At 52.2% G+C, this 15,284-nt stretch overlaps 1 protein-coding gene and 1 pseudogene across 1 annotated transcript in view; both read left to right on the forward strand.

Annotated features, from left to right (window-relative positions):
• Positions 1 to 895: 895 nt before the first annotated feature.
• LOC101399450 (melanoma-associated antigen 8-like) lies at positions 896 to 12,099 on the forward strand (annotated as a pseudogene).
• TMEM185A (transmembrane protein 185A) overlaps positions 12,042 to 15,284 on the forward strand; it is a 32,230-nt gene continuing 28,987 nt past the window's right edge. The window contains exon 1 of the mRNA XM_014797403.2: positions 12,042 to 12,148. Within this exon, the coding sequence (XP_014652889.1) occupies positions 12,111 to 12,148 (38 nt within the window). The 5' untranslated portion in view covers positions 12,042 to 12,110. The remainder of the gene's footprint in view (positions 12,149 to 15,284) is intronic.

A 15,284-nucleotide genomic window follows, 5' to 3' on the forward strand; every position in this document is an offset into this window, starting at 1 on the left:
CCTTTGCCTAAGGAGGGTGGCCTCAGGTCAACAGAGGGAGTTATCCCGGGACCTGTAGGATGTCAAGGTGAAGACTTAGAGGACCGCCCATCCCAGGACACATGGAACCCACAGAGTATGGCCACCCCTTATTGTCTCTTGGTGCCTCCTGTTAGCCCCTGGGCAGGTGTGGCCTGATGTGGGGCCCCCTCACTTCCTTCTGTTCAGTGTCAGGGGTGTGTGGTCTTGTTCTAAGAGTTTTGCCTCAGGGCAGCAGAGGGGTGGGGTCCAGAGGCTGACAGGGGAAAGGTGAGGATCCTGAGTGAGCATGGACGGGACCACGCACCCCAAAAGAGTGGGGACCTCACAGAGCTCAGCCCACCTCTCCTGTCAGCACTGGGGGCCCAGGCCTCTGCTGGCAGTCTGCACCCTGAGGTGGCCCGTCATTTCCTCTTACAGGGGCTCCAGGAACCCGGAGGTGAAGGCCTTGGTCTGAGGCTCTTGTTCTCAGGTCACAGAGCAGAGGAGGCCCAGGCAGCGCCAGGAGTCAAGGTGAGATACACACCCTGAACGTGTACCCAGGGGCTACCCCATGCCAGAACCATGGAGACCCCGCAGCGCCCGAGCCCACCCCACCCCACTGTTGTCCCCAGAACCTCGGGCTGTGCTGGGTGCACCCTGAGGAGCCGTCTCACTTCCTCCTTCAGGTTCTTAGGGCACAGTCCACCCAGGAGGACAGAGCCCTGCGAAGCCAAGAGCCCCCCTAAAGAGGGGGCCTGTAAGTCGCCTTTGTCAGAGCCGCCAAGGGTGCATTTCACAGCCGAGGCTGCTCACACTCCCTCTCTCCCCCAGGCCCCTGGGTCTCCATTGCTCACCTCCTGCCCACACTCCTGCCGGCTGCCGGACACGCGTCATCATGCCTTTCTGTGAGAAGAGTGATCTCTGCAAGCATGAGGAAGATCATCAGGACCCAAGAGAGGGCCAGGGTCTGGTGGATGCGCAGCTGTCCAGGGCTGAGGAGGAGGAGGCCACATTCCCCTCCTCCCCCCTCTCCTCCTCCCTCTCTGTCCTGTTCCTGGGCACCCTGGAGGAGGTGGCTGCTGCTGTGACCCCAGTCCTCCCCAGAGCCCTCAGAGTGCCTGACCCTCCCCAACTGCCACAGCAGCCGCTCCACGGAGCCAATCCGAAGGCGATGGCTCTAGCAGACAAGATGAGGAGGGGCCAAGCACCAGGGAGGACCCGGAAGATGCCAAGTCCTCGCTCCAAGAAGCACTACATTTGAAGATCGCTGATCTTGTGGGGTTCCTGCTCCTCAAGTATCGCACCAAGGAGCCGACAACAAAGGCGGAAATGCTGAATCTGGTCATCAGAGATTACCAGGACCACTTCCCTGTGATCTTCAGCCAAGCCTCTGAGTGCATGCAGCTGGTCTTTGGCATTGACGTGAAGGAAGTGGACCCCAGCGACCACTTCTACGTCCTGGTCACCACCCTGGGCCTCACCTACGATGGTATGCTGAGTGGTGAGCAGAGCATGCCCAAGACCGGCCTCCTGGTGCTGCTCCTGGGCGTGAAAATCCTGGAGGGCAACTGCACCCCTGAGGAGGATGTCTGGGAAGCACTGAGTGTCATGGGGGTGTGTGCCGGGATGGAGCACTTCATCTACGGGGAGTCCAGGGAGCTCCTCACCAAAGTTTGGGTTCAGGAACAGTAAGTGGAGTACCGGCAGGTGCTCGACAGTGATCCTGCACGCTACGAGTTCCTGTGGAGTCCCAGGGCCTACGCTGAAACCAGCAAGATGAAAGTCCTGTTGTATTTGCTCAGGGTCCATAGCAGGGATCCCAGTTCCTTCCTCCTCCTGTGCGAATAGGCTGTGAGCGATGAGGAAGAGGGAGACTGAGCCAGAGTTGCAGCCAGGCATGGTCCAGGCCCACGTCCAGCAGCTTCTCCTGCCGGGCATGAAGTGAGGCTGCTTCTTCACTGTGTGTTTGCAGAGAGAGCAGCCAGCGTCCTAAGTGGTGAAGGGCCAGGAGGAGGTTGGGAGACAAGTTGGATAGTGTCTTTGGGATCCTGTTCTCTATGATGTATCTTGGAGATGGATCTTGGTTTCCTTGAGGAGTTTTTCAAATGCTGTTCCTTGTAATAGAAGGTTTAATTAGCTTCAGCATCTAAGTTTGTCAGTGACATTGACCGCATATGAATTCGTACTTATCCAGTCCAAGATGAAGAGTTTTGCTGTTTCGTAAAAGTCATTGGGACACCGTCCACCATAGTCTGTGATCTGAACTAGGGAATTCCTGGAACAGGAAGGAATTTCCTTGGAAATGTGAAAGAACTTAGCAGTCAAATCAATGGGGTCAGGAAACAAAGAAATTAATGTAGAGGGTACTTAATTCTTGGCTTCTTATCCAGTCTCTTCTGTCATTCTATCAAGCTAAAAGTTATATGTATATGTATACCCAGATTTGCTTGGGTTATTCAAGAAAGTCAGAGAAATTTCATCTGAGTAAATAAGACTGCTGCTCACTGGCTTGTTTCTTCCCTAGACTTTTGCTGAGCCTCTGCTCTCTGGAAGGCCCTGTGTTAGTAGTTGGGAAAGGAGTGTAAGGATGACGCCCCCCACCCACAGACTGCGACTCTAGGAGCCCCAGTCCTAGAAGGAAGGTGGTGAGTTGTCCCCTCCAAAACAAGTCAAAGAAGGTGAGCAGTGGTGCGGTCCCGGGCAGAGCACTCAAGTGTAAATGCCCTGAGCCAGGGCAGTGTGGGGCTTTGGGAAACTGCGATTCCTTCTGTGGGAGTTGATTGTAATGAAGCTGGGTGGTGGCAGTGGCCTGACTCGCGGACGGTGCGTCTTAGGGCTGAGAGGAAAGTCTGAAATGGAAAATTGCTCTGAGAAGTTTCCTTTAGATCACGGGTAAACCAGAGAGAAATCTCCATCTGGGACAGGAAGGGAAGGTGTCCTGGGCCTTGTCACATTGCTTTCAAACAACAGCGAGGAACGAGGTGTTTAACACCCATCATCTGCAAGGATTTCCTGAGAAATAAGGTTCTTGCTTCTGGAAGTGATGCCTGGAAGTCACTGAACAGGTGCCCTCCTCCCTGGCCTTGGAAATCCAGGACTAACTCCATTGAAATGACTGTTGATTTCAGCTCCCTGGAGTTTATTTTGGTCATTCGTAAGCAAGGGTGGATTTTAGTGGGGTTATATGTATGAAAATAGGTGGTTTGCATGCAAGAGAGGCGGCAAAAGAGGAAATGGGGTGGTCTTTGATGGGAATTCTGGGAGCTTTGAGTTAGGTGCACCTTGCTGGGGGAGACCCCACACTGAAATTGAATAATATAGCCTCAGGGAGGGAACTGTCAGAGCTGTGATTTGGGTGGAGTTTCTGTTCAGTTTCCAATCGAGCTGGAAATTCCCTGAGATGTCAGGGAAACCAAAAATTTCCAGAGGAGAGAGTGGTAGGAGCTGGGGTCAAAATCATACTAGAAATGACTACCAACCAGGAAAGATCCAGTGTATGCCCGTGTCCACGGGTTCAGGCACATTCAGCAATGGGGACGGTAGCAGAGACTCACTGGTTAAGACTGTGCTATGGAGTGAAGAGGGCGCTCTCTCTCTGCTGAGACCTAGGGAATAATGTGAAAATTAGATGTGATCCTGGATATGAAGCAGTGCCACATGGTAGGTGGGCGCGTGAAAAAGGTGGAGAATCCCAGGGCAAATTTGACTTTCTCAGAAACCCTCCTGGAAATGAAGGAGATTTGGTCATAACAAATTATAACAGCTGTTTTTTGTTGAGCATCTAGTACGCAATGGTAGTAGACACTGGAGAGACGTCAAGTGCTCCTCCGCATGTCCTCTTCCTCTCCTCCCTGGACTGATGGGGACACCACGCTAAGTCCTCTTGTACTTAGGAAGGGTCCTGTGAGGACCCTTTGCCACTGATAGACATGGATGCATTTTTTGTCACAGCTGTTCCTGTAGAAGGCACCACAGGGGACGTGGATTAATTCTTGAGCCCTGACAACATGGGGCACGGACCATGCTCTTTCCTCACCCAGGGACTTAAGGCATGCACATTGGACCCTTAGAGGTGAGATGCCAGATTCTGTGCCTTCGAGGCCCTGGGCAGGGTTGGAGGTGTTCAAAAGAGGAGCCGCCCCACAGGAAGCTGGCTGCAGGAATTCCTTCATGCCACCTGCACCCTTAGGCCCCTATGCTACACCCCTCAATCCCCTCAGGACTGTGATGCATCTCTAGTAGGAGGCCAGCTGCCCAATGGCCCTGTAGGGATCGTGGGCATCCTCCTCCTGAGGCTCAGCCTGGCACCCCCATCACCCCTGCTGCCAGCCCTGCCCACTCTCTCCCCAACCTGGCCTCTTAGGTCTGCACAGGGTGGGGCTTTGCCCTGCCTATCTCCCCACTTGCAACTGCTCAGTCCCCAGTGCCGATATTCTTGTGCATATATCTCTATTTGGAGGTCCCCAGATAAGAATCCCCTTTCAGGACAGTTGTCGTTCAGGGAGAGCTGGCACCACGTGATGTAGCTTTTGGTGACTCTCCTCATGTCTGGTAAATAATAATCATTGTCATGTGAATGTGTGACAAATCGCTATGATGATGAGTTATTTTCAAGCAGTTCTCGGTATAATGCCAAAGGTTTGATTAAACTGATGGCCTGGTCAGGGCGACTCTGAGGTTTTCCTTTCTGAGGCCGAGCCAGAGTTGGGGGGAAGGAGAGTCTTCTCAGCCACCCACAGAGCCAGCTAGGACCTTGGTGTCCCCAACAGAGAGTTTCAGCATACGAAAGCCTCCAGCAGATGGCAGGGGTGGTCACCAGGAGGCTCCCCCAGGTCACAGACACCCCCAGACTCAAAGGTGGATTTGGAAAGGAGCCAGGCAGGAGAGGGCTTTGGGGTCCCAGGAGGCAGGCTGTGAAGAGGGTCAGCTGACCCAGGAGAGGTGGAAGGAGGAACACCCACCACACCCCACCTGAAACGCCCTGGGCTGGCCAGGGGATGGGCGTGGGAGCAGATGTGGCCAGAGGTGAGCTGGAGCACTGGACCACATCATGAAACGGGACCAGGACCATCCTGACAAGTCCCAGGACCAGACCCCTGCGGGGCACTCCAAGATGGAAGTAGGGACACCGCATGCCCGTTCTTGGAGAGCACTGGCTGGTGTGGGACAGCGCTCACCCAGGGCGGCTATGGACTGCAGGGCTGCAGCATCCGGGATGCACCAGGCGCCCCACAGGGTGCATCAGGGAGGCATTTCCAGGGTGCAGCATCCTCTGCAGCAGACTCTTTGTGGGCACACAACCCCCAGGACCCCAGCCAATCCTGAATAGGGCGGGGCAGAACTCACGGGAGCTCCCCTGCCCATCAGGAGGAATGTTCTGACATTCTCCAGATGCCCTGAGCCTGCCCCCTGAGGGGCTGGTGTGAGGGGACTCAGCCATGGTCCTGCCTCTCTGAGAAGCCCCCATTCCCCAGCCATGGCTGAAGCTTGCTCAGAAATCCAGCCTCCTTGGCAAGGGACTGACCTCCTCCCTGGCTCTCAGCTGCCCTCCTCTGTGGCCAGTATCGCTGGCAGCTGCCCCAGGGCCCTTCGTGAGCAAGTACGGGGTCCCAGGTCTCTGCCTGTTCTCGGCCCCTGAGCTGGGGCTGGGCATAGGGATTGGACTGGGCTGGTGGCAGGATGCAGGGTGTGATGCCAAGGGCCATCCACGAGACAGCATCAGGTGGCAAAGCCACGTTTTCCCAGCACTCAGACGGAGGGCCTGTGCAAAGGGCCCCGCAGACACTTACCCCTGTGTGCACGCGTGAATGCCTCCGGCCCCATGGACGCCGTGCTTTGAACTGCTGCCCTGCCATGTGCCTGACGTCCAGCCTGCCCGCAGGAGTGAGCCTGCAGGAGAACGTTGAGCCCCAAGCCAGCTGGGAGAGAAGGGGAGCAGACTGGGTAGGTGACTTGGAGAGCAGGGCCCATGCTGGAACATACGAGCAGCCTTCAGAGGCCCGCACCTCAAAAACGCACGTCCAGGTGGAACCTTCTCTGTCCTCACGCTGTCCATCCTAGACCCCACCTCTCCTCTGAGGCCCCCCATCTGTCCCCTTGTCAGAAGAGATGGTGACTCAGTGGCACTAGGAGAGGCCATGTGAGCTGTGTCACGCTCTCTGTTTCCTCATCTGTAGAATGGGAAGAATAACGTTACAACTTTGAGCCTTGAGATTGTTTCAGTTTCCTAGGGCTGCCTAACCAGGTACCACAAGTTGGGCAATGGGGAGGGCTTTCTTCTCTCACATTTCTGGAGGGTAGAAGTCCAAAAGCAAGGCTATGCTCCCTCTGAATGCTCTGGGAGAGGATTCTTTCTTGCCTCTTCCAGCTTCTGGTGTCAAGTGTTCCTTGGCTTGTGGCTGCATCACTCAAGTCTCTGCCTTTGTCTCCACATGGTTATCTTCCCTCTATATATGTCTATGTCCACTTTTCCCTTTTCTCATAAGGACACCAGTCATATTGCATTAGGGTCCACTCTAATGCCCTCATCTTAACTTGATTGCATCTACAAAGACCCTATTTCCAAATAAGTTCACCTTCCCAATTACTGAGGATTAGGACCTCAGCATATGTTTTTGGGGGGCATAATTGAACCCCTAACAAAGATTATACAAGGTTTCACCTGTATATAAAATGCCTTGACTAAAGAAGGAGTTCAATTATAAGGAGTTGTTATTACTGAGCATCTAAGATGTACCTTCTCACTCACATTTTAATATATGTCTTGTGATCCACATGTACATTGGTTGATGCAATTTTTCTTTTTCATTTGAAAATCTATTATCAAATGAGTGGTCCATCTCACATCTTAGAGCTGTGAAAACCTGGTATGACTTGTTCTATAATAAGACACTCAAAGCCTCAGCGTGTCAATGACCTGGGAGAATCTGGTAGGAAAATGGGAGTGTGGCTGCCCACAGATAATGCCTGCAGCTACTAGAAACTTCGGAAGAAAAGATAATTGTTCCAGCAGGTGTAGGGTGCCCAGTTTGAGGCATGGGGGAAGGAGAACTGCTTGTTTGAAGGGCCCTTGGGAAGTTCCGACTCCCATATTCATTTCATGCACGCTCCCTGAGCATTTACCATATACCAGGCTGCAGGGTTGCAGGGAGGTAGCAGGTAGCTCACGGGCCTCCTGTGCTGAATCCTCAGGGCATAGAGGCCTAGGAGAGCACCTGCCAGACTGCAAGTGAGCCAGGGCAGGGCAGAGCATGCTTTCCATGGGACTCGAGGAAACAATCATTTTAGGAGGTCGCAGGATCCCAGGATAGACTGGAGACTGTGACAAAGCAATCTACCTGTATTAGAAATGTATGGAACAACCACAGTGAGATGTTGCTTCACACTACCTGGCTCTGTGTACTGTGTTTGCACACAGAATCTGGAACGGCCCAGGATGAGTCCTGTTCTGTTGCAGGGGTGATTCTGGGAAAAACAATTTTGTGATGAGCTCTCAGATCCAAGATTGGAGGACCTGCCTGAAAGGAGGGTGCTTCAGAAACTCCACAGAGAATGAATGTAGATGACATTTTTCTCCCGAAAGGTCCACCTGCCTCCATTCACTGACTTCTGTGCCTTTGCAAGTGTTGTTCTCTCTGCCTGGAATCCCCTTTCTTCTCTTCTTGGCCTGAAATCTTCTTATGTATCCTTTTAGATTTTGCTCAGTGGTTACCACGTCCTGGAAACTTATCATGTACAACATTGCATTTTAATTGTTCATATTTGTGTGTTCCCAGTGCCTCCCACAGTGCTTGGCACAAAGCAGATGCTTCGGACAGCTTGTGTTGAATGAAAGTGATGGAAGGAGTGACGGTTACAGGCTGCCCAAGCCAAAAGGATGCATCAGGAGAAGGCAGGGGGAGGAAAGGGGCATCTGATTAGTTAGAGTAGAGGGTCCCAGAGGAAAGTGACAGAAAGCCAGTGCGGAAGCACAAAGGACAAGAGACAAGCCGCGAATGGAGACTCAGGAATGAGAGCAGGATGGTGCTGAGGAGAGAGGGGACTTGTGTGGGCAGTTGGTTGGTGACCTCTGGCAGGCATGTTCCTTCCTGTCTGCCCCATAGGCCTGGCCACATGCACTTGACCTGTGCTTTGCAGGCATGTTTCACTGGAGGAGGGGGCCCAGGAGCCTCCTTCTTCTCCTGAGAAGCCTTCCTGGAGCTCCTGGCAGCAGGAGAGGTCCAGAGAGGAAGCACAGGGACACCATTCTGCCTTCCAACAGGGAATAGCCCCTGCTCCCTTCAGTGGGAAGCTTGCTCCAGGAGGGATGCTGACTCACTCACTTCCAGGGCCACCCTCAGTGACAAGAGGGACAGTGGGGTCTTGGGACTGCTTTCCCTCCCTCTTGTCTCTCAGCAGCTACAATTTGGAAGTCCCAAGAGAGGCCCCCTGATGAGGGATGGCTCCTTCTGGGCTCGGGAAGAAGATCGAGGGCAGCTGCAAATCCAAGCAGAACCATAGGTACTACCTCCTCAGTCCCTTCCATTGCCCCCCGGCCTCCTCTCTCAGTTCCCCAAGCCCACACATCCAGCCCTGAATTCTACCACACCCCTGTCCAGACTCCAGCCACCTCCCAGGGAGATCTCAGGAACAGAAAGACCACGCATTTACCCAAGTCAAACTAAAGTAGCCAGAAACAGAGGGCCGTCTCAGGAAGTGGGGTGCATTTTGCAAGTGGAGTCCTAAGAACTCCAGTGATTCCCTAATTAGTGGCATTCAGGATGTGGATTTTCAGGAACTTAAGGGTGGAGAATTTCAGGTTGAGAGAGGGTCAGCCTGCAGCTGGCACCTCACATTTCCCGGCTGAAGACGTTGTCAAGCTGATCCCCCAGGAATTCTGTAGTAGGCCTACTAGTCTTACCCAGGATTGGATCCCAGCTGTCCCTCCCTGCACTACAGCAGTGGTGAAGCTGGTCTGAGTCTTCTAATTCCATGCTCTCTCCACTCTGCTGCTGTAGCACAGGGGAGGAACCCTGCTGGTGTGGAGAGCTGGGCCATAGCTACTTCCTTCCCCTAACTGATGTCCTCTATGACCAAAGTGTCTGAATGCACCAGGATTCTCCTCTTCAAGGCCCTGCTCTTCAGAAGCCTACCTTCCACCCCATCACATTGGAGCCAATGTGAGTGTTGAATTGGACAAGCCACCAACTCATCAGAAGGGTAGCATAAATCCAAGGTAGTCTTTATAACCATCGTCGAGATATGCAGTGATGCTTCTGGAACACTGTAATATGTGTCCACTCCAAAGCCACATGGATGTGCTTTCTTGCTTATTTGGGGGTCATGCTTTTTCAATCCAGAGCCATTTCATGCCTTTGTATGAAGAATGTTGGGATCCTCCAATAAGATGGCCCTGAAATCTGGTGGCAACTCAAAGTCAAAGTTTTCTAGAGGGGATGATGAGGGTGTCATCCTGTGTATGGCTCAGGGTCTTTCCTCAATACCTAGGTCACTCATGGTTTTGTCCAAACAGGCCAGTGAGGCTTTAGGCCTCTACCCAGGGTGAGACACTGAGCAAGAGATCTGAGGTGGGCAGCAGATTGGCAGCAGGGTCTTTTGCACTTGCTGGAGAGAGGACAAGAGGGACACCTGGATGTTCTGATTTTTATTTTCATGAGAGCACCACTAGAGTACAGCACTGGGCCTCCAGGGAAGTTGAGACAGTCCAGGCACATCCACTTCTCAATGATTGGGAATGTGAGGCCTTGGGGTAGTCCAATTTTTCCCATATCTCTCCATGGACAGGACTATATGCTCCCCTTGGCATTTTGGCTTGTCATAGCAAAAGAATACATTGACAATTCATTTGTATGTTAGCGTCTTGTTCCCAGGGCTAGGCAGCCCCTCCCCCCAGTCTAGTCATCTTTGGGGGGACTATGGACCTGTAGAGCAGTGGTTCAGTTCTGGGACTCCCTGGGACCTCACCTAAGTAGTGCCTGCCCTCAAGGCTCTGGACTCGGAGCAGCTTGCCTGGTCTCTGTGAAGCTCCTGAAAGGGCAATAGTGTGATTCAAGTGTCTTAACTGACAAATAATCTCACTCTTAATGCCTGTTTGGGGTGAGGCCGCCAGTAATTAAGCTGGTGCTAGTCAATCTGGCCACTGGCAAGTACTTCTTTTTTTTTTTAAATGTCTAATTTTTTTTTTTTTTTTTGCAGGGAAAGATTCACCCTGAGCTAACATCTGTTGCCAATCTTCCTCTTTTTTCTTTTTTACTCCCCAAAGCCCCAGTACATGGTTGTATATGCTAGTTGTAAGTCATTCTAGTTCTCCTATGTGAGCCACCACCACAGCATGGCTCCTGACAGATGGGTAGTGTGGTTCCACAATCGGGAAACGAACTGGGGCCACCAAAGCTGTGAGTACCAAACTTTAACCACTAGGCTGTCAGGGCTGGCTCAAAAGTACCTTTTTTTTGCAGTATGGGCTGCAGGTTTGGCAGGACTTCAAGTTGCATCTTTGCTCCTACATCCTTACTAGTTGGGAGGCTCAGGGCATGTTATATAAGCCTCCCTGTGCCTCAGCTTTCTCTCCTGTGTTTAAATGTTCACTGGGAACCTCCTCAGGGGTAGACACTGGACTCCACCTGGAGGATGGGCAGGAGAGCTGGACCCAAACCTGGGACAGGGTTCTGGTGCTTCAGCATCTGACAAAGTTGATTCAGTTATTCATCCTTAGAAACAACTCATATAATATCCATTACCCAGTGGGTTTGGGAAGCCTAATTACCAGTTGTGAAATGTTTTCAAGTTCTCAGAAGAAGGGTGATACATCATAGCAAAGTAAGACTATCATAGTTGTGATCTTCTCAAGCTGCCCCCAGGGCTAACCCTTATAAAACTGCCATTCATGAAATTCTGCTATTGTAACAAAGTACGACTATTATCCATAATGATACTAGACTAATGTCTAAGGTATTGCTGTGCTCATGGAAAACTCTTAAATCAGCCGGAAGTGAAGAGGATAGACTAGGTCACTTGCTGTGAGTTTATCCTGTTCTCCAATCCTGAAAGTAAATAGACTCTTTGAGGAGGCAGGCACCTGAAAGAGCACCAGACAGCAACAGCATTCTTTGAGTACCTAGTGTGCATCAGGTAGTGTGTTATGCACACTATCTCACTGATTCTTCCCAACAAGTTTAGGAAGTAGGTTTTATCATCTCCAATTTGCAGAGGAGAAAAACTGAGGCTCAAAGATGTTGACTTGCCCAACGAAGATGAACCTGGCAGTTATAAATAGAATGGCCTGGAGTGGAGGAGGAGGCCAGGTGTGAGGTGACCACAAAGTCCAGGCAGGAGCCAAGGAGCCTCTGAACTAGGTTAGCAAAGTGAGGATGACTCCCAGATTTCCACTTTGGGCATCCCCTCGTGAATAGGTCTACTGCCAACAGAGAGAGGCAACCCAGAAGGGCAAGGCGGTTGAGAGGGAACATGATTTTAGTGCAGGGTAACCTGAATTTGGCTTGGCCAGCATATCTTCACGTGCTGGCCTGGGCCTTGGGAAGGAAGTTGAGACGCAGAGTTTGGAGTCACTGACATCTTTGACAGGTGAAGCTTGGGATGAGATCGCCAAAATGCAACGTCTCACCGGTGGCCACTACCCCCAAGGCTCAGTTCTCGCTGGGGGAAATCTCCAGAAGGCAGTGCAGGCCAAGGTGGCAGGTGTCGGTGAAGACCTCACTGCGGGATTCCTGGGTGGCGCGCTCCCTCCCCTCAGGCCTGCACCGAGCCAGCGTCCCCGCTCGGCTCTCCTGTCTCTCCCAGCCTTCATCACCCAGCCGTCTCCTCCGGCCCCCGCGCGGAAACGCAAAGCCGGGCCCTCTCGGTGCCGCGAAGCAGGAGGGCGGTGTCCCGCGCGGCCCGCGGCGCTTCCAGAGCCAGCTGGCGGGGCTTGGGCGCATGCGCGACCGCTGTACGGAAGCCCGGAAGGAGGGGTGGGAGGCGGTGGCTCAGGTTTCTTGGGGCGGCGGCGGCGGCGGCGGCTCGCGCTGGCACCATGAGCCCGCTGTAACGCGCAGGCAGCGCGGCGCTGGGGGAGGGGGGAGGAGGAGGACGCGGCCGTGAAGTTCTCCGCCATGAACCTGAGGGGCCTCTTCCAGGACTTCAACCCGAGGTGAGGCGCCGACGGCTCAGCTCCAGGGAGGCGCGGCGGGCGTGATGCTACAGCGGGCGGCGGGGCAGCTGCGGCCCCAGGCGCTTGCCCGAGCCTCCCTACAGGAGCGAGCCATTCTCCGGGAAACCAGTCGGCCTCGGCGCCGGCTCGCTTCCTCCTTCCGCGCCCGGTGCCTTCAGCCCCCCGGTCCGCCGGGCCATCTAGAACCACGCGGCCACGGCCCTGGCGTCCCCGCGCCCGGCCCCGAGCCCTGCCCCGCCCCGCCCCGAGGGAACCCTCTGTCTCTCTGCTTGCCTTCCTTCATTGCTGTCCCAAGTTCCCCCTCTGCATTCCATCTTCTTGCACCCAGCTGCCTGCCCTCCATTCCCTGCGCCAGCGCTTTTTCACTTGAGACCCCCCCCAGCTGTTTCCACCAGTTCCTCTCAGTTCTTGAGGTTTTCTTTGGATGTATCCCATCCCTCGCTTGTTTGCTTCTTTGTCGAACTGATATCGGAAACATTGTCGAGTCCTTGGAGTCGGTGTCAGGGTATGGCAATACCTTACATAATGCCTTTGGAGGTGAACCTGAGAATTTTCCATGTGTGTTTTCTCATCAGCCTTCGCTATAAGTTATTTGCAGGAAGTGGATCTTGCTGTCCTGTTTCCCAGATGGAGAATATCCAGTGGACAGTGTGGAGAGAACATTGGCTAAGGAATCAAGCGTCTGTCCTTGCACTTGCCCAAGTGTTTTGGAACTCTGTTGCCTCCCCCCAGGCTGTGAGCTCCCTGAAACAGAGTCCATCTCCTGCTCATCTCACTATCCCCAGAGCCTCCCACCATCTGACACATAGTGGACGCTTGTAAAATGTTTGTGGAACTAAACTGAGCCAAAAGACCTGGATTGGAGACCAGGCCATATGTAACTGGGTGATTCTCTGCTCATCTGAAAAATAAGGAGTTGACCTAATCTCTTAAGTCCACTCCTCTTCGATGAAGAGAGTACCTATTTCCCTTATTTGCTGGTGGGATGCCATGCACTCAATAAACTTGTTGTGTGCTAGGTCCTATGCTGGGTGCTTCAGATGCTGGGAGGTCCCAGCTTGGGGGTGGAGAAAGGCATGTAAATAGATGATTTACAGCACTGTGCAGTATCCTACTCTGGGCGCCCAGTGGAGACCGCTGTCTGGGCTGCTTGTGGGGGAAGAAAGGAAGTCTTGGGTGGGTGTGTGTGTGTGTTTTGGGAGTGCAGTCTCCTTAGGGACAGTGACATTTTAAGCTACAAGCCATTGTGACTGCTTAGGTGCTCTTATTCCTCTTTGAGCACTACTGAGTTCATATTCTGGTCTGGAGTGCCAATGTCCCAATCACAGTGCAGGCATGATCATTGTTGGCCTTGAAGGCACTCTGCATAGAGGAGCTTTTTGAGAACAGCTGAGGGAGAATTAACTGCAGTGCCTTCCTCTGCTGCTCCTAGGGGTTAGGATTGGTCTGCAGGGTAGCAGGACTGGTGCTGGAGTTGGACAGGCCTTGTGTGTCTACATTGTTTGGTGATGGTGATAAGAAAGATAAGTAAAAGCTCAATTGGTTTGTGTCCTTGGGCCACTCACTTATCTGTCTGTTTTATCTGAGGAATGAGTATAATCTCAGCAGGATAGGGAGGCCAATCAATGATTGCTTGCAAAGTGCTTTACAAATAGAAAGTTCCAGGACTATTTTGCAAGGTGACAGATAATTCAGGAGCCACAAAGAACTGCCTCAAGGGATCTAACTAGCTAACAGAGTTGCCAAAGCAAAATAGTGCTGCACAGATAACATCCTTAACCATTTTCTCCTGTAGCTTTTTCCCCCCAAAAAATTGGTATATGCAAGTTACAATGGAATATTAGGTATCAAAACAGATTTATAGTAATCATGAACAAATGTGTCAACATCTTAATTCTACCAGGATTGGAATGCGTCTCTCCCTGAAAAGTTTAAAGATCTTTTATAGGGTGCCATTTTCCTGATTCAGTGTTGAGTCAGTGGGAGTGAGTAGTGTTACCTCACAGTGGTGACTGCTAAGACAGTGGCCAGGTAATATTGGCAAGGCTGGTTTTTTAGATGGTGGTGTGTCACATCTCGTGGGCACACCTGGTTTTTGACGTTGTTCTTGTTCTGTGCTGAGGAGAGCCTTCTAGACAGCTAGAGAGCAAACTGAGGGGAGTAAGGAAGATACCTTGTGTCAGGACCTCAAACCTGCCTTGCTCCCTGCCTCTAATTCAGAGCCAGTTCAACATCTCCCACCTACCCCAGGACCTTGGCACATACTGTTTTCTTTGCCGGGAATGTTTCCTTCTCCTCTCTTCTCTCCTCCTGACCTAGTTAACTCCTATTTATCCTTGGGATCTCAGCTCACTTGTTACTTGCTGAATGACGCTTTTCTGACTTCCTGGACCAGGTCCACTGATCCCTGTTTGTACACTAGCTGTAGTATGCTGTACTCCTCCATCATGGCACTTATTTGTACCCTTATATTTCTCTGTGTTCTTATTTGATTAATGCCTGTCTCCCCTACTAAGCGATAAGCTCCATGGAGCCAGGGCTATGACTGTTCATTATGATATTCTGCATACGTGGAATAGTACCTGGCTCAGTAAATATTTGTGGAATGAATGAATGAATGAATTACTCTCCAGAGCCTATAAGAGAAATCTAGAGCTGCTTCTTTCAATCGCTGCTTTCCTGGTGGTCTGTGGCCCGGTTCTCTTTCCTCTCCTCTTCCTTCCTTCAGAAAGCAGTCATTTCATTGGAGAGACAGGAAAGACCATCACTCTGAGGCAGAACGTAGCTGCCTTTACTTTGCAGATTATGTCTCTGTCACAGAAATAGTCACTATCATGGCTTGGTGGGTCCCAAGGCATGGGCCATGTCTCCAGATCGCTTTTCTAACCTTTTGATCTTGGTGAGTCTGAACCTGCTGCTGTATTGCCAAGGCTCTGGAAAATTGCAGTGACAGAGAATGATTCAGAAGTGTCAACACTCAGATCCACAGGGCTGCCAGCTGACCCTCTGCCTACTTTCTGGCACAGAACTGGTTGATCATGAACTTCTTTTTAGTTACACAGGTTAAGCCTTGCTGAAACAGACACACTGGACCCACCAAGTCCTTCCCTGAATA

Source organism: Ceratotherium simum, chromosome X (genome assembly GCF_057802395.1).
Source record: "Ceratotherium simum simum isolate JZ-2026a chromosome X, ASM5780239v1, whole genome shotgun sequence".
Taxonomy (NCBI): domain Eukaryota; kingdom Metazoa; phylum Chordata; class Mammalia; order Perissodactyla; family Rhinocerotidae; genus Ceratotherium; species Ceratotherium simum.